Consider the following 26,321-nt stretch of genomic DNA (forward strand, 5'->3'; position numbering starts at 1 on the left):
TTGCATAGTACTTCATTCTGTGAATGTGTCGTTGATTGGACCGCTTACAGAGTAAGACTACTCAGTGGGAGTGCGGGTGGTCCTAATGTAGCAGCATCAGTGCCTGTGGCCTTTTACAAAACACAGCGTAGGGCACTCCCTTCTCTAAGGAGCTTAGAATCTAAGAGAAATAAAATAAACATAGACAAGATACAAGGCATGGGATTAAATAAAGAAGGGTGTGGCAAGATTATTGGTGGTGAAAATAAGATGGAAAGGCTTCCTGGGAGAAATGGGCGGTGAAGGGGGATTTTTAGGAGAGAGAGGGCACTTAATGGGCGTGAACTGGGAAACTCACTTTCAAACATAGAGGGCAACACAGAAGTAGGTGTGGAGGAGAAGGCAGTAAAGAGAGGTTTAAGGCTGGGTATGGAATGAGAGGGGGAGTAGGAGGAAATGAGAGCAGAGATGCAGATAGGGATTGGTTTATGTAGGGCAGTAATACTCATACCTCAATGGTTGTAGAGCCAAACTAGCGATCAACATTACCCAAAAGAGCCACAGTAGTGTGAATTCATTGTTTCATTTACTATAGTACTATAGACTCGTAGTCAAACAGTATGACAGGAAATATTTATAAAAATACAAAATATTCTCACAGCAAAATGACTGACCAAGTATTATTATTTTATCAACTACAATTGGTTAATAACATATTAAAAGCATTCTGATTGGTCAGTGACTTAGATTGGTTAATAATTAAATCACACTGTTGTAATATGTGCTGCAAAAAGCCGCAGGAGACACGTTAAAGAGCTAGTTGCGGCTCGCAAGTCTCAGTCTGAGTATCACTAATGTCAGGCCTTGAAAGTGAGGACAAAGAGCCTGGGGTTTGATGTTGTAATGTATAGGGCACCAGTGAAGTGATTCAAGAAGTGGGATACATGGGACAGAAATAATTGGCATGGCCTGAGAGAAAGATGATGACTTCAGCAGTCACACGTGGATAGACTAGTTACTCTAAGTATCCTTGCTCAAAGGCCATCATAAATAGTCAAGCAATAAACCGTGTTTAAATGTATGAACAGCGCTATCGGTTACCTTTTGACAATCATAGGGCATAATGGGCCCTTTCCTAGAGACACTATGATGCCACTACGCTTCCCTTGGATAGAATGTTCTGGGAAGAGGCAACAAAGAGTTCATTGCTATATTGTTATTATTCATTAAATGCAAGAAAATAAACACCAGGGATTTGCAATAAGCTAAATACAGCCTCTTACCCCGCTGTTTTATTTTTTATTGGCATCATAGACATATGTGACACTTCAGACAAATGAGGAAACATGGCCCTTGTTGGAAGATCTCATAGCATAAGGCCTCACTCCTGCAAACGCACACGCTCAGTTTTAAGCACATGAATATTCCCATTGACTCTAATCATGTGGGTAGTCTCTATGAAGTCAGTGGGACTATTCATTAGAGCTGGACGGAGATTGGAATTCCTGTTCCCTGGGAAATGCCATAATTAAAAAAAATTAATTCTGAAAAGGAACAAAAACAATCAAAATCTCCCAGAGAATGGCAATTCCAAAATCGCTCTTTGAAAGACTCCCCCAGATGCCCGGGGCTTTGGTAGCATGCCAGGTGGCAAACTCTGAAGAGCGGGAGGGGGATTAGGGGAGGGGGTTTGGGCATGGGAAGAGGCTCAGGAGTGCAGGCTCTGAGCGGCACTTACCTCAAGCGGCTCCCGGAAGCAGCGGCATGTCCCTTCTCCGGCTCCTACGCGGAGGCACGGGCAGGCAGCTCTGCACGCTGCCTCATCTGCAGGCACCGCCCCTGCAGCTCCCATTGGAGCCCCGGAGGGAGCCATTGGAGCTCATAGGAGCCAGAGTGGGGCCATGCCACGGCTTCCGGGAGCTGCGTGGTACGGCCCCTGACCCAGCGCCCCGGCCAGAGCGGGGTCGAGCCGCGTGGTGTGGCCCCATCCCAACGCCCCGGCCGGAGCGGGGCTGAGCCGGCGCCGTAGTTTGCCCACCCCTGCTGTATGACAACAGTTCATATCCTGCCCAGCTCTTGGTAGTGTCAAGGGTTATTACCATCTGATGGTCTTCAGTAGCTAATGGGAAATGAACTGTGATCTCAGTCATTTTTTAGGTGTATCAGCTTCTCAAAAATCATCCCAGTTGGTACAAAGTGGCATCTTTGTTGGCAGTCACAGCAGAGAGACCAAGAATTGGAAGGACAAACTCCAGTAGGCTTTCACATCTGGAGTTGTTCCCACCAGGTCAACACTAAGGCACGTTGGCATGGCAGCGTGGGGGAAATGTGAACTGCTACTGCCTACGCTGTGCATGTTTGCGTGGGCAGAGAATTTCAGTTTCCAGGACTGCCAATCGAGCGCCTTTGCTGATGATCAATTTCATTCGTATCAAAGTAAAAAAGACAAAGGAATATTACTTCATTGAGATAGAAAAAGTATTTTAAACACAAGCAATTTAGAATGTTTGAGATCAGTAGAAAGGGCTGTCGGCGTCTATCACCGGGAGACAGGGGACCTTTAAGTGGGGTAGAAGGGCAGCTGTGGGGTTAGGATTACTGAGTAAAGAAAGAGAACGTGCATGGCAGAAATGTACCATAGAGTGGCTAATGCTTTTAGTGATTAACATTTTCTGAAGAAGCCTTTGAACTGCATGTCCTCAAGCTAATGCTGGGCTGTTGCTGTTTTCAAAGGAAAATGCAATAGCACCGACAGCTGAAAGTTTTTGGCCTTCAGGAAAGGGAGATGAGAGAGACAAAGAAGACAGCGGAGCTTCCTGGTCCTCAGGCACCCTATCAGATGGCATTTCCCTGGTAACGTTCTTCATGTTTATCTCTGCATGGGGGGATTTTTCCTTGTGTAGAGAGCCTGTACAAGGCCTATGCATTGCTTTAGTCCTCAAATCAGCACTTGAGTGGGATTTAAGGGTGCATAGGTCTTGCGTAGCTCCTCCCAACAGGGCTGAATTTCACCCTTTGTGAGCATCCTTTAACAGTTACCCTCTCAGCAGGAAAACAGTTTTTGTAGGTGATGTTATCTGCCAATAACACAAAAATGTAAATGCAAAACTCAGGTTAATAGAGAGTTCACCCCTCTCCCCCCATTCCCCTGATAAGAAACAAAATGAGACTTTTAATGGGTGTTTCCTCTACTCTCTGTGTGGAGTAACTTGTGGAGGATGTGCAGTTTCTGAAGCAGAAGTGGGCAGCACCTAAGCAGTCTGATCAACTACAATCTGTTATGAGAGCTGCAGCTATCTGTCTTTCTGGACCTTTACATCAGATGTGGTTTCCTGCACTGGTTATTGGCCCAGAATGATGTATGGGTTGAATGACTGCTGCCTTTTGAGGCTTCTAAAGCACAACAGAGCAACGGCAATATAAATCTTTCCACCACTGCCTTTCTTTTTACAGGATGCTGATGTGTTAATAGAATCATGTGATAAACATGGCAAGGAAACATCTTTTCAAGTTCCACAGAAAGCTGGAAGTGATGAAGACTCTGCTACAGACCTTAGTAATTGGGCAGTGGTAAGTATGTTGGTCTGAATTTGGTGACCTTCTGGGCATGCTGCAAAAGACATCTGTTTGATAGGGGTTTTGGAGCAGGCAGAGGGTGTTCTTCCCACAACCATGAAAGGATAAAAAGGAGCTCTTTGGGGGGTGGTTGGTTTGCTGAGTTACTGTTTGAATGATTATTTTAATTCTAATGGTGTTTTGTGGTAGCACTAGTTATGTGTGAGGGTACCTGGATCCTTGTATAGGCATCTTTCATATTATCATTAATTATTGTTGTTGTTATTTATTATTTAAATCAGAGCAAATACATATATTTACTCCTAGAAAATGCAATTTACCAGAAAACCAATGTGCGTAGTTTCAGGAAGTAAATGTGCTGTCATATATGTAGGTTTCTCCTGGGGGAATTCTGCACCAAAAATTAAAAATTCTGCACACAATATTTTAAAATTCTGCAAAATTGTGCATATTTTATTTGTCAAAATAACACAATATAATCATGCCTGTTTCAATTATTTCGGTAATTTATTTCAAAATACCTGTCAGCAAGTATGTCTGTAACAATATAGACAACAAAGATTCAGGAAATGTTTTTTGACAAATAGATTTATTTCTAAGTATATTAATACAGAGCTTTGAGTAATAATTCATTTAAACTACAATACACAAATGTATTTCCCGCACCCCTCAGAAGCAATGCAAAGGATTGGGGGAATCAGGGTAATGGAGGAGCTGAGGGAGAGGGAAGTAATTGCTGAGCAGGAGCCTGGGAGTGAACCTGGGGGGTTGTTGGGTGTGGGAAATATGGAACAGGTTTTTTGAGAGGGGAGAGATTATTAGAGAGTTGGGGAGCCTCCCTCATGCAGACCCTGGCTGACCTGTAGCCTCTCCCATTCAGTCAGGCACATCAACCCCTGTCCCCAAGTGTACCTGCAGCCCCACTCAGCCACTCCCCCAATCCCATGTGTCCCTGAACCCTCACTCGGCCACCCCCACTCTCCATCCCCATGTGGCCTTGCACCCACACTCCCATTCAACCTCTGCCCCAGTCTGTCCACTCACTGGCCCTTCTGAACCCCAGTCTGTGACCCCCCAGTGACCCTGTGTGCCCCACTCTGTCTCCCCCCCTTTCCTGTGCCTCCTCACCTGGCCCCATGGGCAGGGCACTGTAAGGAACACAGCCTCTCCCCATCCCTCTCCAGGGCTGGCTGAGATGGCTGCCCTCTGTTCTGGCACCACAGCAGCCCCTGGTGGGTGAAGGTGTAATTGCAGCACCTCTCTGGCAGAATGTATATTCTGTGGAGGAAAAAAAAATCTGTGGGGGACACGAATTCTGCATGTGCGCAGTATTCCCCCAGAAGTAGTAGGTCTGGAGAAAAGATTAGTAATCCGGGAGCCTGAGTCACTGTAGGTTGAAGGAGAGACTGATTAGATTGAGTTTCCTGCATGTCACCACTTGCTCTGTACTGGCTAGAAAGCATCAGCTAATGAACATTTACAATATTAAAAATGAAAAACCAATCACACAGTACTTTTCAGGACAGTTTTTTATTGATACTATGAGAAATGGGATTCGATGATGGTATATTTACGACCATTCTATGTGCACGACCTAGGTGTCCATTTTCTCTGTTTTCTTATTATCTGGAACAATTTTCTATTTCTTATGCGCCATAAATACTTTGCACATAAAAAGAGTTTCTCTTTGTATGGGAAACCCCCAGGTATTGTAGGAAGAGAGATGCAGCCTCAGACTTAGTGTAAGGTCAGTCCTAGAAAGGAAACCATACATAATATTTCCAGGATGATTATTGCGATGTTATGTGCCCATATGTTATACTGGCATCTCTATGAGCTTTCACCATTTCCCCCTGCCCCTTTCTTGCCCTATCAAACCAGTGGAACAAAAACTCAGAAGAACAGTTGCCTGTGACAGACAGGCAGTTGCTTCCCCGCTAGCTATCAGTAGAGGAAGCACTCTGGGATCTAGAGCCACCGCTGCTTCCAAAGTCCCTTACTGCTCCTGTAACAAATTTTCCATTGGAGAGGTCTTCCTTCCTTGAATTGTCCTGTATGGTAATTTTGCCGGCATTGTGATTCCATCCCAGTTTCCCCCTCATATTATATCATACATAGTGATTTAAACTAATTTCTTTCTAAGATCATAAATTTACAGGACGGAGACAGAAGGAAATGAATTTCTGTAAACACTAAATCAGTTTGCTTTCTCTTGAGAAATAATTTTAGTCAGATAGACCAGGATTTTGATAATTGAATTTTAAATTTTGTTGTGATTCAGTGTAAACAAATTTCAAAATGTCAGTATTTCCCACTGGATAGCCATTCCATTTTCCAACAAGTACAATTTTAAGATCTGTATTAAAGATACATTAAAAAAAAATCCTACTCTAAAAACCAAAAATAAATGAATCTGCTCTCCATGTGTATTTGAGTGAGGGAACTCATAATAACAAATATATCTAGACTGAAAGCTGAAAATCTCAGCTGACACTTCCTAATACCACACACAACCACACTTGCACATGTATATATTTAATCAGTTCCTGGATGTGTAGTGTTAAGTTAGGATTTCTTTGCCTTTATGTGTTTAATTCATAATGGCCATGTTCCAGACCACTTAAGAGACAAGCAACAAAAGTGATGTTTACTTATTTAATAAAGTAACACAGTGTAATATTTAAAACAATGTAATTTTCCTGTCTTGTCATCCACCAACTCACATCTCAAAAGCCAGTGAATACCATACTATTGCTGTTGGTGTGTCTGCACAAACAGTTATTGTTCCACTACCACATTAGGGCCCAAATTGATAGACGTATATAGGCATTTTTGCACATGCTTGCCTTGCGCACTCAATGGTCGATTCACATATGAAAATTAGAGATTTGCACATGCATGTGTGTGCCTGCATATGCACAACCCCGACCTGCGTATGCATTTTTGAAAATTTGCCTACTTGTCCAAAACTTAAGAAAATTGTGTTTATCACAGAACGTTAAAGGCTGCTCCTAGGGTGATGATAAATAAAAGGGAAATGTTATTCAAGGGTGGGTTTGAGTTAAGACTACAATGTTTTCTGTATAGCCTACATCCTAAATAAAGAATGCTTTTAAAGTCTATTTGGCACTGAACTCCTAAAAGTAGTGCATAAGTATTGCCCAGCTGCATGCTATGCATGCCTTAGAATACAACACTTTGCAATTGAACTCACAGAAAAATACCTATCCTCTGGGATAGCTAGTTAATGAACTGTGAGTCATTGTTCTTCCTGTATGCTCAGGTATACCTGTGTAAATGCAAATTGGCTGCTTGGAAACCTTTTGCAGCAGATCATATGATCATTCAGCGTAGTTGTTAGGGTTTTTCTTTCTGTTTTAACCTGGGAATAAGGTGACAGCCAGTACAGGTTCATAGCTCTTGGTATGCCAAAGTTAAACATTTTCCTCTGATAGATTTTCTGTGTTTGAATGTCCTTTGCTTCAGGGTGACCCGCCTTCTTCTGACACAAACACTGGCCAGTGCTTTCAGAACAAACCAGGAGATTCAAAGGAAACAGTGGATAGCAATAGGCCCGAGCCTGAGAAGATCCTCCATGTCTGCCAGGTACAGGTTGCTGAGCTGGAGCTGTGGCTAGACAAAGCTAAAGTGTCCCTGGAATCAGAAACCCAGACCCCAGAAATGCAGCAGATGGTGGAACAGCAGCTTGCTGATTGCCAGGTAAGATTAAGTGGTCAAAGTTCACTGCTGCCAGCTAAACCAATCACCCTTCCCCCAATAGGTGTGTTTGCATAATAGCTACAATTACTGCTTCAGTAATTACTGCTTCAGCTCCTGTTCCTGCGTACTCTGCCGTACACTGTAGTGAAGAGGAACCACTTGGTTTTGATTTTAGCTGCTTTTTTCCAATTATCTTTTTAAAAACTATATTGTACACTTCAGTTTCCTTGTGTGTATATTTTAGTATCTGGGATCTTAGATAGGATTTACAGTATAACAAATTTGTGCTTTGTAAGATTTACTGTAACTTACACAGATCATTTTGGTTTGCATAGTATAATGTGTATAAAAAGTTCCCCAGTTTAAATTCACTAATAAAAGGCAGGGTTTTTTTTGTTTTTTGTTTTTTAAATGAGACAGTGACCTCAGTCATGATAAAAGCTTGTTTACTGAACAGGGAATTTGCTAACCATTTGACATTTCCATTTTATTTTACTGTAGGCTTTTCAGGTAAAAGTGCTCTAAAATTTCTTCCTAAAATGTAAATTTTTGTTTTGCACCCTGGGGCCCAATCCTGCAGACTTAAGCTGAGCTTCACTCTTGCAGTAAGAATAGTCCAATTGAAGACAATGTACATCAAATTATTCTCTTGCATAAGTCTTTGCAGGATCAGATGGAGCTAGAGTGACCAGATGTCCTGATTTATAGGGTCAGTTCCAATATTTGGAGCTTTGTCTTATATAGGTGCCTATTACTCCCTGCCTCCTATCCAGATTTTTCACGCCTGCTATCTGGTCTTCCTAGATGAGACCTAGATGTTCAACACTGCAACTGGACAGGTTTATATTTGTGCATGCTACCATAGCTACAGCTCATTCCTTTTCACAGAGATCGTGTGGATCCTTTGGGGAACACAATGGCCTAATACAAAGACGCCCATTTTAAATCAATGAGAATGTTCTCAGCTAGTTTATGTACTGGGCCTGATTCCACTACTACAAATGACTACAGGCCTATTCACTCATGGTTCATACCAGGGCCTTATATAAACTAGGAAAACTAGTTTAACTCCACTATAAACCCCATTTAATACCAATATAGTCAGAGTTTAATATTTAGCTCAATTTTGACAGGAGGAACTCAAAAAGCAACATTTTTCCTGGTCTCAACAAGGCTTAGTAGCACAAGGGAGAGTAGCACAAAGCAGCCGCAAGCTCAGATATGCAGTCAAAGCAAATCAAGCTTGATGACTGTGTCATTGTAATTGTGCTCTTACTATCACTGTTGGAATGGAGAGCCTGCACTTATAGGTCAAAGGGGAAGAGGATTTGTGGACCATGATCTCCACAAGTCTGGTTCCTTACCTAGTCATGACATTTTGGACTTCTGCCAATATAAACCCTGGAGCCCAAATTTGGCCCTAATGGCATCTTCTTCTGCTTTGGTAGATAGTTAAAAACTACATTTTGAAATGGCTTCCTTTTTAAAACATACCTCTTTCTATATTAGTTAATAAACAGATTTTGTATTTTTCTAAGTATTAGTCTCATAACATGAATAGAACTCCTGGAATATTTCTGGCTTTGCAAATGGATATAATTAAAAGTTTAAAAAAAAAAAAAAGGCTGTACTGTATTAATATAGCCAGAGCATTTTCCTTTCCTCACTCACTGACTGCCAAGTCATTTGCAAGACTTACGGATCATGGTGAATAATCAGCTGAACACGAACTCCCAGTGCGATGCTGTGGCCAAAAAGGCTAGTGGCAGTCCTTGGATGCATAAACGGGAATCTCACATAGGAATAGGGAGGCTATATTAACTCTATTTTTACACTGGTATGGCTGCTACTGGAATACTGTGTCCAGTTCTGATGTCTACAATTCAAAAAGGAGGATGGAAAAATTAGAGAGGGTTCAGAGAAGAGCCACAAAATGATTAAAGGATTAAAAAACATGCTTGATAGAGAGAGACTCAAGGAGCTCAATCTGTTTAGTTTGCCAAAGAGACGGTTAAGGGGTGACCTGATTAATCTGTCAGTATCTTTGTGGCAAACAAATATTTGATGTTGGGCTGGGACTGAGGGGTTCAGAGGATGGGAGGGGATCAGGGCTTGGGTAGGGGGTTGGGGTGCGGGGGGATGGTGAGGTTTCTGGCTGGGAGGGCGGGCTCTGGCGTGGGGCTGGGGATGAAGGGTTTGGGGTGCAGGAGGGTGCTCTGGGCTGGGACCGAGGGGTTCAGAGGGCAGGAGGGGGATTAGGGCTGGGGCAGGGGGTTGGGGCATGGGAGAGGGTCAGGGGTGTAGGCTCTGGGCAGTGTTTACCTCAAGCAGCTCCCGGAAGCAACGGCATGTTCTCCATCCGGCTCCTACATGGAGGTGCGGACAGGCGGCTCCGCGTGCTGCCCGTCCGCAGGCACCACCCCCGCAGCTCCCATTGGCCGCGGTTCCCAGCCAATGGGAGCTTCAGAGCTAGTGCTTGGGGTGGTGGAAATGCGCGGAGCCCCTGGCTGCCCCTATGCCTAAGAGCCGGAGGGGGGACATGTCGCTGCTTCTGGGAGCCACGGCAGGTAGGCAGCCTGTCTCAGCTCCACTGCACTGCCGATGGGACTTTTAACAGCCCGTCAGTGGTGCTGACCAGAGCCACCAGGGTCCCTTTTGACGGGCATTCCGGTCGAAAACCGGACACCTGGCAATCCTATCTCTGGCCTATGTTATACAAGAGGTCAGACTAGATGATCACAGTGGTACCTTCTGCCCTTCAAATCTGTGCACACCAATACCATTTAAGTACTGTGGTTGCCTTCACAGCAGCTCAAAATCTAGGCAGCATCAGAGGCCATCTTTGTCCCCCAATCTTCCTGGGCTGTGACCTCTTTGGGGCATCTCTCACAGAATCTAGTCTGTAATTTTCCTGCCTTGCCTATGAATAATTGTGTATTAGCAAGAGTAATGGAGTTAATGTTTCTCAATGCACAGCCTATGGGTTGAAAAGGCATTTCCTTTTGTACACATGGCCATACATACAGCTTAATTTATCATTTGCTAGCCAGGTTGGGGATTTTTTGGTAGCTATTTCTGATTTTCTCCCTCAATTTTCTTTAAACAGATGAAGTGTGAACAGTGACTAGAGTATTAGGCACCTTGTGCTGGTAAAGATGAATAATTAACTGCTTTATTTCCTAGGTTATGTTATCAGAGATTGAACAAAAGGTCGCTTCTTTATTGGAGGATTGCAGAGATAGGCAGCAAGGAGATCGTGCAGGCCCTCAGAAAGAAGCAGAGGCTCTTTCCTTGAAGCTCAAGGATGTGAAGTGCAATTTGGAAAAAGTCCAGGTGATGCTTCAGGACAAATACAGTGAAGAACAGGTAAAAAACCTGAATACTATGCAAAGTCCTGTAAGAGACGATGTAAAATTAAGGGATGGATGCAAATGAATGTGCATGTCTGTCACTGTCATTTTAGTTCACAGTGCTGTATAATTATACTCAGCTTGCTGCTTGTAATGGGTTTTAGTGGTTCTCTGAATGATTTCGGTTTGCTTAAAGAGCACAGTGTCCGAGGTCAAGGTTTTATGAGCCACAAATGAGAGAGAATGAAAAAAATATTTTAAGATTTTTTTTAAAAAAATGTTATGTATAATAAAGATCCTGGTGGTGAAAGGTTCCAAGTGGACAGTTCTAGAGACTGTAGCCCTCTCTTCAGAGAAAAGGAATAGCAAGGGCAATGACAATGCAAGCTTTCCCACACTGCCCCACCAATGTCCTCCACTGGAGGATCTCCAACAGTGATGAAAGAATAGGTTGTTCTTTGTGCTTATTCAGTACTCATCTGAGTATCTCTCTGAATATCTCTGCTGAGATTGACTCACTTATTGGCAGTCAGTTACAGCTATGGGGCTAGTTCCCCACCCCCTCTTTTTATGATGGCTTCAAGAAAGTCTGCTGGGGTGGGTGCACTGGCAAAGACAGCTGCAGGCTCACATACCCTGGAACAGCACTGTCTGAAACGTGAGCTGTGGTAGCCAGGGAAGGGACTGGTGGTGCTAAATTCTCCTGTTGAATACCAACATACCTCTACAAGTATCACCAGGCAGAAAATCTACACAACTTCTGGACCATACGAACCATTTGTAAGTTGGAAGCTAGTTTTACAGGCATAAATTGCACCTCACCATAGTTCATTCAGGCAAAAGTGTTCAGAGTTGGTGTCAATGGAACTTCCAAAACCATGCTTTCCTATAATTCTGCTACCAACAGTGTGGGGAAGTGAACTAATGGAAGAAAGGGCTTTACTGGGAGATGAGGATAAATTCAAGCTCTCCCCAGGTGAAACAGCACAAATATCTTTGCAGCAAGACTAAACTAATAGCCTTGTCCCATCCTTCTGAGAGATCACCCCTCGTTCATCCCCGGTGTATTTTTCAGAGCCTGTCATGATACCATCTCTTTCCTAAACTACACACATATATTTTGCCACCTTTTCAATTCTGAGAGCTTTCACAAAACACTGTCTCGCTTTATAGCTCAACAACAGTGAAAGGATCCCTTCAGAACGTCTTCAGCTTGGCGGCTCCAAAGTATCCAACCTCGTTACCACTGATGCGCCACCGTTCAGCAGGCGTAACGGTTTGCAGGAGCCTCAGGTAATCCTACTGCTCATCCCATAAATACAAAATGCAATTGTCTATTATCTGCTATGTTCAGATATGCTTGACTCTGAGGGCTAGACCGTGACTTGGATTATGCACCTCCACAGGGAGGGAGAGCTCTCCCTGCATTTCTGTGGGGGTTACCCTGCCTTGGGCCTGGGCACATGGGAGTAAGCAGATACTGCCTGGAGTAGGGGAGTGGGGAGCGGGGGCAGGGAATGAGCAGAGTCTTGGCTCCACCCCCAACACCCTGACCACTGCAGCTGAGCTTGAGAGGGGGAGGTGATGTAGTTTGCTCCTGGTAAATGCTAGCAGCAAGCTACTACCCCCTGGAGCTGGGGGGGGGGGGGAAACAGTGAGTGTTATTTAACAGGCCTAAACTGATGTAAAGGAGTCATCACAAAAAGGGCACGTCTACACTACCCGCCGGATCGGCGGGTAGTGATCGAGCTACCGGGGATTGATTTATCGTGTCTAGTGTAGAGGTGATAAAATCGATCCCCGATCGCTCTGCCGTCGACTCTGGAACTCCACTGCAGCGAGAGGCGGAAGTGGAGTCGACGGGGGAGCGGCAGCAGTCGACTCGCTGCCGTCCTCATGGCCAGGTAAATCGACCTAAGATACGCCGACTTCAGCTACGCTATTCGCGTAACTTAGGTCGAAACCCCCCCCCCCCCCCCCCCCATAGTGTAGACCTAGCCAAAGCAACACCGATTTAACTAAACCATTGCAGCTTTTGGTGTGTGGACAAGGCCTTGAGGGGTGTGTCTGAGGTGCAGTACCTCCCAAGGGTACTCCAGGAGCGGGGCAGCTTACGTTGCACAGCTTGATCATGGCTGTGCCTAGAGGCATAAGAAAAAATTGTCAAAAGTGTCTTGGGCACTTAGGAGCCTAACTCTAATTGAAAGTTAGTGGGACTTCGGTTCCTAAGGGCCAGATTTTCAAAGTTATTTAGGTGTCTAAAGATGCATATAGGCATGTAGTGGGATTTTCTAAAGCACCTAAACACGTGATGAACCTGTTCAGGAACTTCTGAAAATCCCACTAGGCACCTTTCTGCATCTTAAACACTTAAATATCTTTGAAAATCTGGTGCTAAATACATAAGTCACTTTTGAAAATGGGACTTGAGGCTCCAGTGTACTTGAGGTGCTTTTGAAAATTTTACCCACAATCTAGCCCACAGTGGCTTTTAAGGTTACCGTTAGCAGATTAAAAATATGAGGGCATGTTCTCTGTTCTGTAAATAACACTGTAGATTCTGCTGTTTGAAAATCAGCTTTTCCCTTTTTGTGCCCTCTCTCTTTGAAGATTACTCAAGTAAGCAATCCAGACTGAATCACTGGAGACTGGAGTTGCTGAATTTCTAATTCAACTCCCTCTTCTAATTAAAGACACACGGTTAAACCTAGTGGTTCATACTCAAGCAAAAGTCTCATTGAAGTCAATGGGAGTTTTGCCAGAATAAAAATAGAAAGATATGGTCCATTATTTCACAGTGTGCTCTGTTCTCCTGCCCTGATGTGATAGCCATCAATGAAGGCAACTAGAGAAGTTGTGGAATCCCATTATTGAAGGTTTTTAAGAACAGGTTCGACAAACACCTGTGAGGGATGGCCTAGATATACTTAATCCTGTTTTAGCATGGGGGGCTGAACTAGAAGACCTTTTGAGATGTCTTCCTGCCCTACATTTCTATTATATTATTATTAGCTTTTAGATCTCAACATAGGTTAAAAACAATTCCATAATGTTATATCATCTAAGAAAAGTTATGTATTTGGTAAAGTTATGTGTAGTTCACATGTATATAATCAGTTGCTTTTTGTTTTGGTAGCTGTAATTTTTTTTTATTTATTTTTAAGTGAGCAACCAAGACCATCCTTTGAGAAGAACATGGTTTACACTCTTTACTTTATCATTCATGTTGTTCCTTATTTCCAGGACCTGCCGTTAAAACCGACTGAGCAAAATAATCTTGTTGACTTCATCAAATTTTATGTAGAAAAAATGCAGCCATGCTTTGATGACAGCACTACTCAGAAATTAGATTCAAGGTACAAAATAGAAAAATTAGTCACTGAGCATGTATTATATGGCTTCCAAAACACCATATGGTCTGCAGGATTGCTGTAGCACAGGAGTTTCTCACACAGGGGTGTATTGCCAAAAAAAACAAAAACAAAACAAAAAATCACAGAAGGAAAAAATCTGCCAAAAGCTGTGCAGTTTAGTGGAGATCCAATTCACACTGTAGTATCTCCTGAAATTGGTACGTAACTCGTGTGTTTGTACAGAGCCTACCACAATAGGGTCCTGGTCCATGACTAGGAGTCCTATATGCTATGGTAATATACATTATTATTATTATTATTATTATTGTGTGTCATAAGCTATGGTAGGCATGACCACAAAAACTTATAGACAGAGGTAGATCAGGCACCTCTGTTCTCCTTATTTCACAATACAAAAACAAGGGGACATTCAGTGATAGTAAAAAGCAGCAAATTTAAAACTAGTAGAAGGTTAGAAGTTTTCACACACAGTGTACAATTAGCTTGTGGTTATCACTGAGGCCAAGAGCTCGGAAGTGTTCAGAAAAGGACTGGACATTTATATGGATAATGAGAACATCCAGAGTTAGAATAGTAAGGATCTTTAAAAAAGGAGTTTGGGAAGTGGTATAATCCCTCATACGTCAGGGCATAAGCCAACTTCTAACTGAGGAGAGCTGGAAGAAACTTGCCCTACAGGCATGTTCTTGATGCTTTACAATTAATTAATTCCAGATACGTGCCAAAGTTTTGTAATGTATGCAGTTGTCACCTATAGTTATGTATCCTGTTGCCTTAAGATACATCTACATTTAGGCAATGTGTAGAGTACAGACACTGCACACACAGCTGGCATGGGTATAAATAGAAGCACAGAGAGTGAGGCATGGCTGGTGTGAATAGAATAGAGTGCTCTACCTGCCTGACCCCTAGGTACCTATCCTACACAGCTCTCTACCCACCCAAGCAGTGCCTTCCATGTCTACCCTGTTATTTTTAGCAGTGTAGCGTCCTGCTGCTTCCCCTGCTGGAGCCATTCCCAGCTGCAGTGAAAGTCTCTGGCAGCAAAAGCTCAGGCAGAGGGGAAAGGCTCCTGCGAGAGCCCTCCCCACTGCTAGAGCCTTTCACTGCAGCATGTAGCTACACATGTAGTGCCTGTCCTGTACGTGCCACTGTAAGCGTAGACATAGCTTTAGCCTTCTGCTGTGCTGCATTGCATTCTGCCCCAATACTGTGTGCTACATCATGCCCATGCTTTTAAATGTCTGTGGTGCTGCCTAGAATATTATGCTGATGGTAATTAAAAATAATACATCACCTGACAGCCAGGGAATATAAATATTCACTGAAGGCTTTTCTCTATCATAATAATAATGTTTAAAGAAACCACTATCTTTTATTTCACCTCTTTAACACAACATTTGGTGATAAGCTAGTACTGAATGAAAGGGAAAGCTTGAAGGAGGATTATTCTTATTAGTTACTATTTCTGTTGTGCCAACTGTATGCTAAGTACTATACAGGCATGTGGAGATACGGACCCTACCCCCAACAAGCTGACAGTTTAAGGCCCCCATCCTGCAAGGATATGAGTAGAAGCTTAAATTTACATGCTGGAGTCATCTCACTGAATTCAAGAAGTCATTGAAGGCAATGGGACTGTTCACAATGCATAAAGTTAAGCGTGTCTATAAATCTTCGCAGGATTGTAGCCTAAGTGGATAACAAGCAAAACAAAAGTGGGAGGAAAGGGAGTGGCAAAAGAAATGTGATTAAGGGTGAGGCTAAAATCACATTCTGTTGGTTTCACTGTGGGTATATGGGGGGCAGGAGGGTAGGTTAAGGGAGATCATTCTATACACACAGTTGTAACAATCTAACAATATGCTAATCTTTCCTTGTTCTTATGATCATGTTGCCCGAACACAGCAGTGACTTATCTATCCCAAGGAGTGAGTTTGCTGGTCCATTTTTAAAGGACCAAACTGGTGATAAGTGGCAATATTTACAACAAGAGCTGGCTTCTACGATGAAGTCTCCTCTGTGTCAGCTTGCTGACCCTCAGGTTTGTTTATGTTCCTTCCAATACAAAATCATTACTACCTTTGAAAGTGAAAAAGTTACAACTAATATGTGCTCCTTCCTCAGATACGGCAAAGGCATAAATGAATACATTTTGCTTTCTGTATCATCATATTGTCTCTCTTAACATCATTAAATAATTGAAAACTGTGTAATAGCTGTCCAGTTGAAATCGTGATTTATAGCAGTCAGTGGTATCGTTACATGGCATTTTTAGTATTCCTGTTTCTCTCTCTCATCCTTGAAAGCCATTATGAGTAGTCATTAGTGCTTTTCTTTAAGTTTCTGTTAGATGGTGTCACTGCAGTGGTGAGTGTAGTAAGTAGCATGAAGGCCATCTAGATGAATTCTTGTATTAAATGGTTGGGCCTGATTCTATCTTTTTTTATTTCAGCTGGGATTTTCAAAAGAGCCTAAGGGAGTTAGGTGCCCAACTCCTAGCCTTAATTAAATGATTGGATAGAGATTAAAGCCCAGTTCTTGCAGATGCAAACATTGATCGCAGGGACAAATTCTGTCCTGACATTCACCATTGCGGAACTCAATTGTCCTCTATGAGGATGTACATGGTGTACGTCAACGCAAAGTTTGAGCTGCAGGGATTGAAGATTTACTGTGTGGGAACATGAATAGCTTGTACTGTTGTCAGTTTTGTTCGTTGATATTAAAAAAAATTAGTAATTACAAACAAGCTGAGATTTTGTGTTCTCGGAAATGATTCCATTACATGGGACAATATCAGTTACTCAAGGAGGGTCATGAGTGGTGAAGGACTGGAATATGCAGTCCTCGCTCAGGGAGAACTCAAACAGAAGTAAACAGGGGGGTTGCCTTACTGAGGACTGCAGCCTGTAGTTTCGAAAGACTGAAACTCATAGGGCTACATTTTCAGCCAAAGGCCCAAGTGGCCCCTTTGCATGCACATCAATAGGTTTTTGTGGATGCAACAGGTGTGAAAACCTTTTTGCAGGTGAACTTCCTGCCTGTTAGTGAAAATGTGACCCATAGGATCCAGATGGTGTTATTTTAATTTTTTGTTTCAAAAATAATATTATGTAGCAGTATGGTTCCATTTTTAATCTGAACCATTAATCTAACTGTAATTTGCTTTTCCAAATGTTAGATTACAACAAAACTGAATATTCTGCCGAGAGGTGCTGTATGTAGTATTAGAACCCCAACTGTCCAGGAACTGAAAACCTACACCAGGCAGCTTGGAGATCTAAGCCAAGAAGCAAATGTGCAGACACAGGTACAAATCACATGCTCTATAATTCCCAAAATGACAAGGACTTCTAGAAAGCTAGACATAGCTTTGGCACTATGAAGCACAGCTAGTCAGTAACCATGTTCCCCCCAAACTGAGTGTATTATAGAGGCGGGCTTTGGTCAGGTTCTTAATGCACTGTAGAATCAGGTCTGGATTTTGAGAAGCGCCTTCTCATTTTTCAACCCCAACATTAGCTATTGCCTGGATGCAAACATTTACTGGCACAAGTGATGTCATTTGCACATCAAAATTGCAACATTAGATAATCGGTCATGTACATGACCATGACCATGTACATGACTTCAGTTGGGTCTGCAATATTGCATGGGTACAAAATAGAAGGTTGGGGTAAGGACTGTTTCCAAATCAGCCATTCAGTATTTTACTAACTCTTTTTATTTCACGGTTTTATACACGTTTCTTTAGTCCATGTTCTTGCTCAGTATCATCTCTGACTTGGTCGGAAGCTCTGAAAAATGCTATAATTTGTCTTCATCCAGGAAAATGGGGCCGGGGAAGCTTCCTTAAATTTGGACAAAAAGCTCTTTGAGCTGCTTTTGGCAATCAGTCGGTGTTTGCACAACATGGAAGAGATGTTAAACACCTGCGTGCTCTCCAATGAAGAGGCTGCTGTGCAGCAGGGAGTGTATGAGGTAAGCGCACCAAAGCATAGATGGATGGGCATTAACGGGTTTCTGCTACAGCAAAATAGATAGGACTCCTCTCTCACTTACACTGGTGTAAATCAGGAGTAACTCCACGAAGTCAGTGGATTTACACGGAGAAGGCGAATCAGGCCCATTATATTTGAGTAAAAGTAGCAACCTGAGTCCTGCTGGTGTTTTTAAAAGTTGAATCTTCTCTAACAAGGACCATTTTCACTAGCCTTCTCTACTTTTCAATCCTTTAGACTCTGTCTCTAGAGCTGCAAAAACTTCACACAGATATCAGAGATAAAAAGGATGATCTTTTAAAGTCTATTACCTGTGCCGATGGGAGCGCTGATGTATTCTTCGAGTGCTTTAACAACTTGCAAGCCCGGCTGGAACTAACTCAAACTGCTGCTGCTTCTAGAAGCAAATCAATGAAAGCTGGGCTGGATCACAATAGTAATTATCAGGTACTGTACTGCTGAATGCATGTCTTGTTTCACAGCATCTGTTAGACGTGTTAGTGTTAATGCATTTTGGATTATAAATGATCAGTATACAATGGACATTAAAAAAAAAGAAAGAAAAAAAAAACCAGAAAAAGCTTTTCCTAGCTTATTGCTGATTTCAGATACATCCAGGAGTAAATCCTGTCATGTCCCTGCTCCCCACAGTGATAGTTGCATTGGGCTATGATCACAGTAGACATGAGTGTGCAGAACGAGGAGGGAAGCAACCTGGGACCCCATGCAGGGGGTTGTCACTCCTGCAGAGACGCTTGTTGCACACTAACATGCTGTAGGCTATCGTATAGGAGGGGGCTGGAGGCTTGCTTCTGCCAGCTGAGGATGCAGGAGCAGTGGGAGTTAGTACAGTCCTGAAGGCAGCATTAGCCACTGCAGATTGGCTTATGGGGAGGATTCCTTCTCCCCTGGCCCTCCACAGCTCAGTCTACATTGGCACACAGTGGGCTATGCACTGGGAACAGATTTAGCTCATAATGCTCACTGTATTTTGTTGGGGTTTTTTTTTGCTATACTTAGCATGTGCCACAGTACTGGGTGTCATAATATTACAGTCTTTATTCTTTTGTGAAAGAGGGGAAAGAGTGATGTGAAATGTTCTGAAAGCACCCAAGACAAGGAAACAAAAACAGTTAGTCTGGGCACTATCCAAGATCCTACAGAATGTTAACACCAAAAGGCTGTGTTTCCTTAGGAAAAATATTGTGATTTTTGTTATGAAGTATAGGGGCCACATCTGTCCTTACTCAGGCAGACTCCTATTGAAGTGAACAAAAGCAAAGGAAGGACCTCGGGATTTGGCTTACTATGTTCAAACAAAGCTCCTGCGCCCCCACTGTTTGAGTATAAATGTAGATACTTCAGTGCTAAATTTCTGTTACTGTGGAGAATATTTGATCTTGTATCAAAATATAAGGGGAACCAATCCTGCAGTCCATGCTCAGGCAAACTGACCATTTGTCTCAACAAGGCTGCCATACAGGGCTCATTTTCTTCAGAGCAGGAGATTTTGTACCTCCTTATATATTTCATAGATTTTAAGGCAAAGAGGAACCATTATGATCCCCTGATCTGACCTCCTGCATAAGAAGAACAGTAAGAGGCCAATATGGCTTCATCAGGAGCTCTTTAATGACCTGAAAATCAAAAAGGAACCCTACAACAAGTGGAAACACGGACAAATTGCTAAGGAGGAGTACGAAAGAATAGTGCAAGCATGTGGGGATGCAATGCGAAAGACTGTGGCACAAAATGAATTACACATAGCAAGGGACATAAAAGGCTATAAGATGAGGTTCTATAAGTACATTAGGAGCAAGAGAAAGGTAAAGGAAAGTGTAGTTCTGCTACTTAGTGGGGAAGGAGAGCTTATAATGGATAACACCAAGAAAGATGTGGGGTTTAATGTCTATTTTGCTTCAGTCTTCATTAAAAAGATTAATTGTGAACAGGTGCTTAACACAGTTAATATTAACAACAAAGGGGGAAAGAACACAATCTGGAATAGGGAAGAACAGGTTAAAGAATATTTAGATTAGTTAGATGTATTCAAGTTGGCAGGACCTGACAAAATTCACCCAAGAGTACTTAAGAAACTAGCTGAAGCCATCTCGGAACTGTTAGCTATTATCTTCAAGAACTCAATATGATGCTCTCCTTAGGGCAGCTCAGAACTGAAAGCTACTGTGTTATCCCTCTGCCTAAGCAAGTGTGAGCTCTGCTGCAGATTAGACAGTGTGTCAGCTCCCTACCACACGAGTTTGTCCAATTCACCAGCAAACTCCTCAAGACTGCCAGTCTTAACCTTGCCTTGCAGGTAGTGATCAGTGAACCCCAGTTCCCAAGTACTCCAGAGACGTCTCTCTGTAGTGTCCAGTCCCATTCATTTGACGCTCACAGAAATTATTAGGTTCTCTGCCTGCAAAGAGACAGTGTACACACCAGCCTGTTAGGTTAGCTGAGGACTCATTCTGTACTTCAGTATAATGACACTGAGATGGTTTATAGTAAAACTAAAAAGAAGTTTGTTAACAAAGAACAAAAAAAGAGAAAAACAGACAGAAATGGTTACAAACAAAGCAAAACATGCTTTTTATTGACTAAAACTTAATTTTAGGAAGTTGCAGTCTTTGCCTAATCAGTTTTTTCACTTACATCAGGTTATGTACCAGCATTTCCAGCACTCCAGGCCAGAGGATCCAACTTCCACAGTCAGAGGGTGCTGTTCCCTTTGATGGATAACTAAGGGGTTCTCTCCTCTTCTTATAGTCCAGTAAACCTCTGAAATGTATTTTTGCAAAGTAAACCCAGACCCTGCTAGGGTGTAGATGCCATGCTGTCTTCCTCATCCTCTGGTCAATTTGCTTTTTTGATTGGCTTAATCACTTTGTTTCCCTTAGATGTAAATGTACTTCCATTGTATCTGGCCTCACTTTGCTCAATTTACATTGGAGATACAGGCAAGCTTGTGAAACAACATTCCTTTGTCTACGACAAACTTGTTTATCTTCTCTACTCAAATTGCGTGGTCTGAACATAGTTTAGTAACATATTTCCAGCACACATACATAATTCTTTACACACTAAGTGGACATAAATCATGCACTATTATTAATGACCAGCGAGTCACCTGTTTTTATATGAAACCTTACAGGACACCGCTTGGCTATATATTCTGACAACAGTGTATTGGGTGTGCCCTTTGCCAGTTGGCATACAAGGGGTCTTAGGGCCATACTCATGGAGGATGGGTGAGGACTGGAGAAGGGCAAACAGGACCTATCTTTAAAAAGGGGAACTTGGGGAATTAAAGACCAAACAGCCTAACTTTGATACCTGGAAAGATACTGGAACAAACTATTAAACAATCAATTTGTAAGGATCTAGTGATACCCACCATGGATTTGTGAAGAACAAATCACGCCAAACCAACCTAATTCCCTCCTCTGACAGGGCTGTGGATTGGGGGAAGCAGTAGACATGATATATCTTGATTTTAGAAAGGCTTTTGACACAGTCCCAAAGGACATTCTCATAAGCAAACTAGGGAATTGTGGTCTAGATGAAATTACTATAAGGTGAGAGCAAAACTGGTTGAAAGACTGTACTCAAAGAGTAGTTATCAATTATTCTCTGTCAAACTGACAGGCTATATCTAGTCGCGGCCCATGAAGGTCTGCCCTGGGTCTGGTACTATTCAATATTTTCATTAATGACTTGGATAATGGAATGGAGCACATGCTTATATAATGTGCAGATGATACCAAGCTGGGAAGGGTTACAAGCACTTTGGAAGACAGGGTTAGAATTCAAAAGGACCTTGAGAAATTGTAGAATTTAGTCTGAAATCAACAAGATAAATTGAATAAAGTGCAAAGTACTTCACTGAGGGAGGAAAAATCTAAACATTAATACAAAATGGGGAATAGCTGTCCAAGCAGTAGTACTGCAGAAAAGGATCTGGGGGTTATAGTGGATCACAAATTGAATATGCGTCAACAATGTGATAAGGTTGAAAAAAAGGCAAAAATCATTCTGGGGTGTATTAACAGGAGTGTCATATGTAAGATATGGGAGGTAATTGTCTTGCTTTACTTGGCAGTGGTGAGGCCTCAGCTGGAGTACTGCGTCTAGTTCTGGGTACCACATTTCAAGAAAGATGTGGACAACCTGGAGAGAGTCCAGAGCAACACAAATGATAAAAGGTTTAGAAAATCCTTTCCAGCCCTACGTTTCTATGATGAATACAGACTGTAGAATTTCACCCAGTGATTCCTGAATCGAGCCCAGAGCATGTAAAAAATGAGTGATCAAAGTGCCATGCGGAATCACCATTCAAGTGTCTTTTCACTCTATGAGATTTATCACTGCCATTTATTATTGAGTACACTTCTGAGTTTGCTCCTGCTATTATCTGTTCACAGAATGAAATCAGGCTGTTGTATGATCAGTTAATTGAGAAAAAATCTACTCTGCAACAAACCTTGAATGCAATACGTGGGCATAATGTTGCTGAACAGCTTCAGGTAATTAACTCAAAATACTAAGTTAAAGCAAAATTATCTAGCACTGGACAGTATTGCCTGGTTTGTGTCCGTGGTTTTGTTTTTGAAATGTGAGAAATAATTTCATATTTTCTAAGGGCTGGCTCATGCTGTCAGGTGTGCAAATGTGGGGGAGAAGGCCCAATGAACCACGCCCCATACGCACACACACTATGCCCCCATGCAACAGCAGGGCTGGACTGCAGTCCCGCCACTAGCTGAAACATAGGGCTCACTCGCTCTTTGACTCCCTTGGGGTGCCAGTCACCCCAACCAGACAGGTTAGAGCAGAGAGAAAGCAAGACAAGATACACAAAATACACACAAGCACAAAATACAGCCCTTTATATGTAACAGCCTTAATTAGAAAGTCCCTTGAGCTTCCCCTTATGGGAGAGGGGACACTAGTATTTATTTCAGACCTCCCAGCAGTATAAGTATTCACATAAGGCATACCTAGTAAACGGATGTTAACAAATGCAACAAACACCATGGCATTCGTAGTATGGTACATGAATCAGTTAACCTACCCTCTCCTAGTTAAGGGCTTAAAAGACGCTAGGGAAGGACAGACAAGATGACAGGATAGTTAAGCTGAGAGCAGATTGCATGCCCTTTCCAGACCATACAACAGCCGCCGACACCTACCCCACTAAATCTGAAAATCATACAACTCTAAAACTTCCCTTATTTCAGAGAACTCCCTACACCAGGTGTCTAGTGTTCACTGGAAAACAAAATTCTGCACCCTCAGAGGTGATGATGTGTTTTTATTATGACTATTACTGATTTAGTAAAAATAACCGTGCATGGCCCAGTGCATAGGACACTGAACTGGGAGATCTGGATTATTTTCCTGGCTCTGCTACTGGCTGACTGTATGACCTGGGGCAAGTCACTTTCCTTCTGTTTCCCCTGTAGGTCTTGTATATTTAGATTGTAAGCTTTTGAGATAGGAACTCTTTCACTGTGTGTTTGTAAGTGCCTAGCACAATTAAGTCCCAATCTTTAACTGCTATCATAATACCGATAACAATAGTGTAAAACCTAAAGGAGCAAAACTACACTTAATTCCTCATTATATCTTTTATTCAGAAAACTGATACATATGCATTGGAGCTACACAACTTTGAGACCCAAATAGCAAAACTGAGAGATCGTGGGGAGAGATTTCAGTTACCTGTTGCTCTGATCCATGAAGTTTATAAATTAGAGGTAAGAATACAGAGCAATCAACATTCTATCCTGCAAGATTTGACTCTTCAAAACAAGACACTTTAGCAGTGAAAGGTTTAGGGCCATCTGGCATCCTGGCACGATACGATCCTCTAGAAATGGTGCATGCAGGTCTCTGGGTTGGTTTATATCTTGCAAGAAATAAGCTCATTGAATTTTGTTTAATTCCTAGGATGTTCTGGATGACACTTGGGGGGTTCTGAGAGCCAAGTACGCGGAACTAAACTCTCCTTTCATCAGCGAGAGCCAATACGAAGGCTTGATTCGTGGGTTGGCAGAATTGGTAGACATTGGACGAGAGAAGCTTGCTCAGGACCCAAAGCAGCTAGCCAAAAGTAGAGCTATTTTACAGTCTCACCTGCAAAATCACAAGGTACAGCATATGCGACACAGCACGGCTCAAATCATTGTAGAGTATGACTTTCTGTGACTGACTTTTCTCAAATATCATTGCTGAGTAGTTATTGCTATTTCTCCTAGCATAAGAGAGAGTCTGAGGTACTTGAAGTAAATGCAGTAAATATTTTGAGATAAATAGGATGTTTTCAAAAACAGTAAGTAAAGAGGCCGTTTTCATGCTGCTGGGTTTTTTCTTTCCCCCCCACTCTGCTGATTGGTTTGTTGCGAAGGGTTTTGTTGTTGTTGTTTGGTCACCTGGGGGGAATGGGACGTGAGGGGGGAGGGGACGGTTAGGGCAAAGAAGAAGCAAGACAAGATACACAAAATACATTTTCTGCCCTAGCTGGCAAAACAAGTATGGTCGCTCCTGGATGGAATCGCACAATTTTGGGGACCTCTTTGGATCGGGGTCTGGGTTTGCTGATCCATTTATCCCTGGTTCGAGCTACCTCTGAATGTATCAAAGTGTCAGGAAGATGTTTTATTTTATATCCAGTATTTTTTAAATCTGTGGTAAAGTTAATTAAGGAAGAATGTGCAGCCTAGTGGAGTGAGCAGGGATATGGGCATAGGGACTCCTGCGTTCTACTCCCTGTTGTCAACTTTCTGTGTGACCTTGGGCAAGTCTCTCTGGGCTAGACCATGGCTTTTAGCCACTGGGATGAGCAGGTGATAGTATGGAGGGAGCTCCCCCTGTGAGCAGCCCAGTGTGTCAATGTGACCAGCCCTCTCTGGATCTGCTTTGTCCCCTTCCTGTGTGCTCCTCCCTGCCCCATTTGGGTGCTGAGCTCCTGGGATCATGGAGAAGGAGCATTTGCTGTTTCATTGGGTGCAGGAACTGCACTTGTGACAAACTAATTGAGCTCCCCAGCCCTGCAATCCCATATAAGGTCCTGCCCCAATCCATCTCTTAACCATTCCTTACTTCAGCTAACACCACTATAGTATAATGAATATTATTTACCTGGTTCACAGGTGTGTTTGAAGTCCTTGGATGAAACAGTATATAATGAATGCAAGGTGTCATTATTATTTATGATTAAAATCACAACAGATGTCTTCACATAATACAAAGAATCTGATTTCGATGGAGCACTTGCTATAAAACAGAAAAATAGGCTTGAAACATGTAGTGTTGGTTTTTCAGGGCTTTTTTCACAAGCTCATCGCGCATGTGCTTGTCGTGCAATCGTATTCCAAGAAGGTGGCTCCTGCTACATTACAAAAGAAAGAGAAATTCTGGACTGAGCTGGTGGAAGATGTCAGATCGCTGGAACAAAAGGCTTCCCAATATGGCATACGCATAGAGAGTTTATTAAAGGTAACGGATTAGAATAAACCTGGTATGGAAAATGGAACCCTTTCTATGCTAGAGATACTCTGGCCAGCAGCTATCTACTACCCGTGTCTGTTTGAGGGTAGTGACCGACTGTTCACGCTCTGAGTGTTAGTAATTCATCTCTTTCCCCTCAAATGTGGAATTTACATGCCTTCCCTCCCTCCAACATGAATGGGAATTCCTGTACCATGCCTGTGGTACTTCCTGAACACCCAGACTGAGAATAAAGACCTGTGTGGCACAGAAATACCAATAGTACATTAAAATGAAAACAAGTTTTAAAAACCCAAGTTTAAAAAAAAAATCATAAACAGTTTTTGAGTGAGAAATCACTTGTGTGTTAACTGAAATCCTCAGCTACTCTTTAATATATGTTCTCTCTATATACTCTTGTTTTGACATTGTTTTGTTGGTTGAACTAAGAATAATGTGTAAGTGTTAAAGCATCAGCATTTTCAATGTTTAGCACAAGCATAGAATAAGAGGTGCACTTCATTAACATATGGCTTGTGTTTTAGGAATGGACAGAATTTGATGAGGACTATGTACCTTTCAACAAAGAATTAGAGGCGCTTGCTTCTGCAGTGCCTTCTGTGAATTTGGTAGAAGAGACAGAAGAAAGATTAATGGAGAGGATTACACTTCTCCAGGTATTTTTATTTCTGTTTAATCACTTTTTTTTGTAGGATCATGGTACACTGTATATGGCAAAAATACTGCTTTAGAAATATCTGCTTAGCACATGCTTAATGTCCTCCAAACAGGGTCCTTCCCATCTCCCTTTTAGCCAAGGTAGCAAC

The 26,321-nt window shown here is 42.5% G+C and overlaps 1 protein-coding gene across 1 annotated transcript in view; it reads left to right on the forward strand.

The window, feature by feature from the left end:
• Positions 1-26,321, forward strand: part of SYNE2 (spectrin repeat containing nuclear envelope protein 2) — a 232,829-nt gene that overhangs the window by 125,843 nt on the left and 80,665 nt on the right. Inside the window, exons 63-77 of the mRNA XM_065404096.1 lie at positions 2,713-2,832; positions 3,433-3,549; positions 7,042-7,275; positions 10,459-10,641; positions 11,799-11,918; positions 13,869-13,981; positions 15,908-16,043; positions 17,184-17,312; positions 17,831-17,983; positions 18,241-18,450; positions 22,428-22,529; positions 23,643-23,762; positions 23,956-24,156; positions 25,330-25,503; positions 26,040-26,171. Coding sequence (XP_065260168.1) covers positions 2,713-2,832; positions 3,433-3,549; positions 7,042-7,275; positions 10,459-10,641; positions 11,799-11,918; positions 13,869-13,981; positions 15,908-16,043; positions 17,184-17,312; positions 17,831-17,983; positions 18,241-18,450; positions 22,428-22,529; positions 23,643-23,762; positions 23,956-24,156; positions 25,330-25,503; positions 26,040-26,171 — 2,244 coding nt within the window. The remainder of the gene's footprint in view (positions 1-2,712; positions 2,833-3,432; positions 3,550-7,041; positions 7,276-10,458; positions 10,642-11,798; positions 11,919-13,868; positions 13,982-15,907; positions 16,044-17,183; positions 17,313-17,830; positions 17,984-18,240; positions 18,451-22,427; positions 22,530-23,642; positions 23,763-23,955; positions 24,157-25,329; positions 25,504-26,039; positions 26,172-26,321) is intronic.

Source organism: Emys orbicularis, chromosome 4, assembly GCF_028017835.1.
Source record: "Emys orbicularis isolate rEmyOrb1 chromosome 4, rEmyOrb1.hap1, whole genome shotgun sequence".
Lineage (NCBI taxonomy): Eukaryota > Metazoa > Chordata > Testudines > Emydidae > Emys > Emys orbicularis.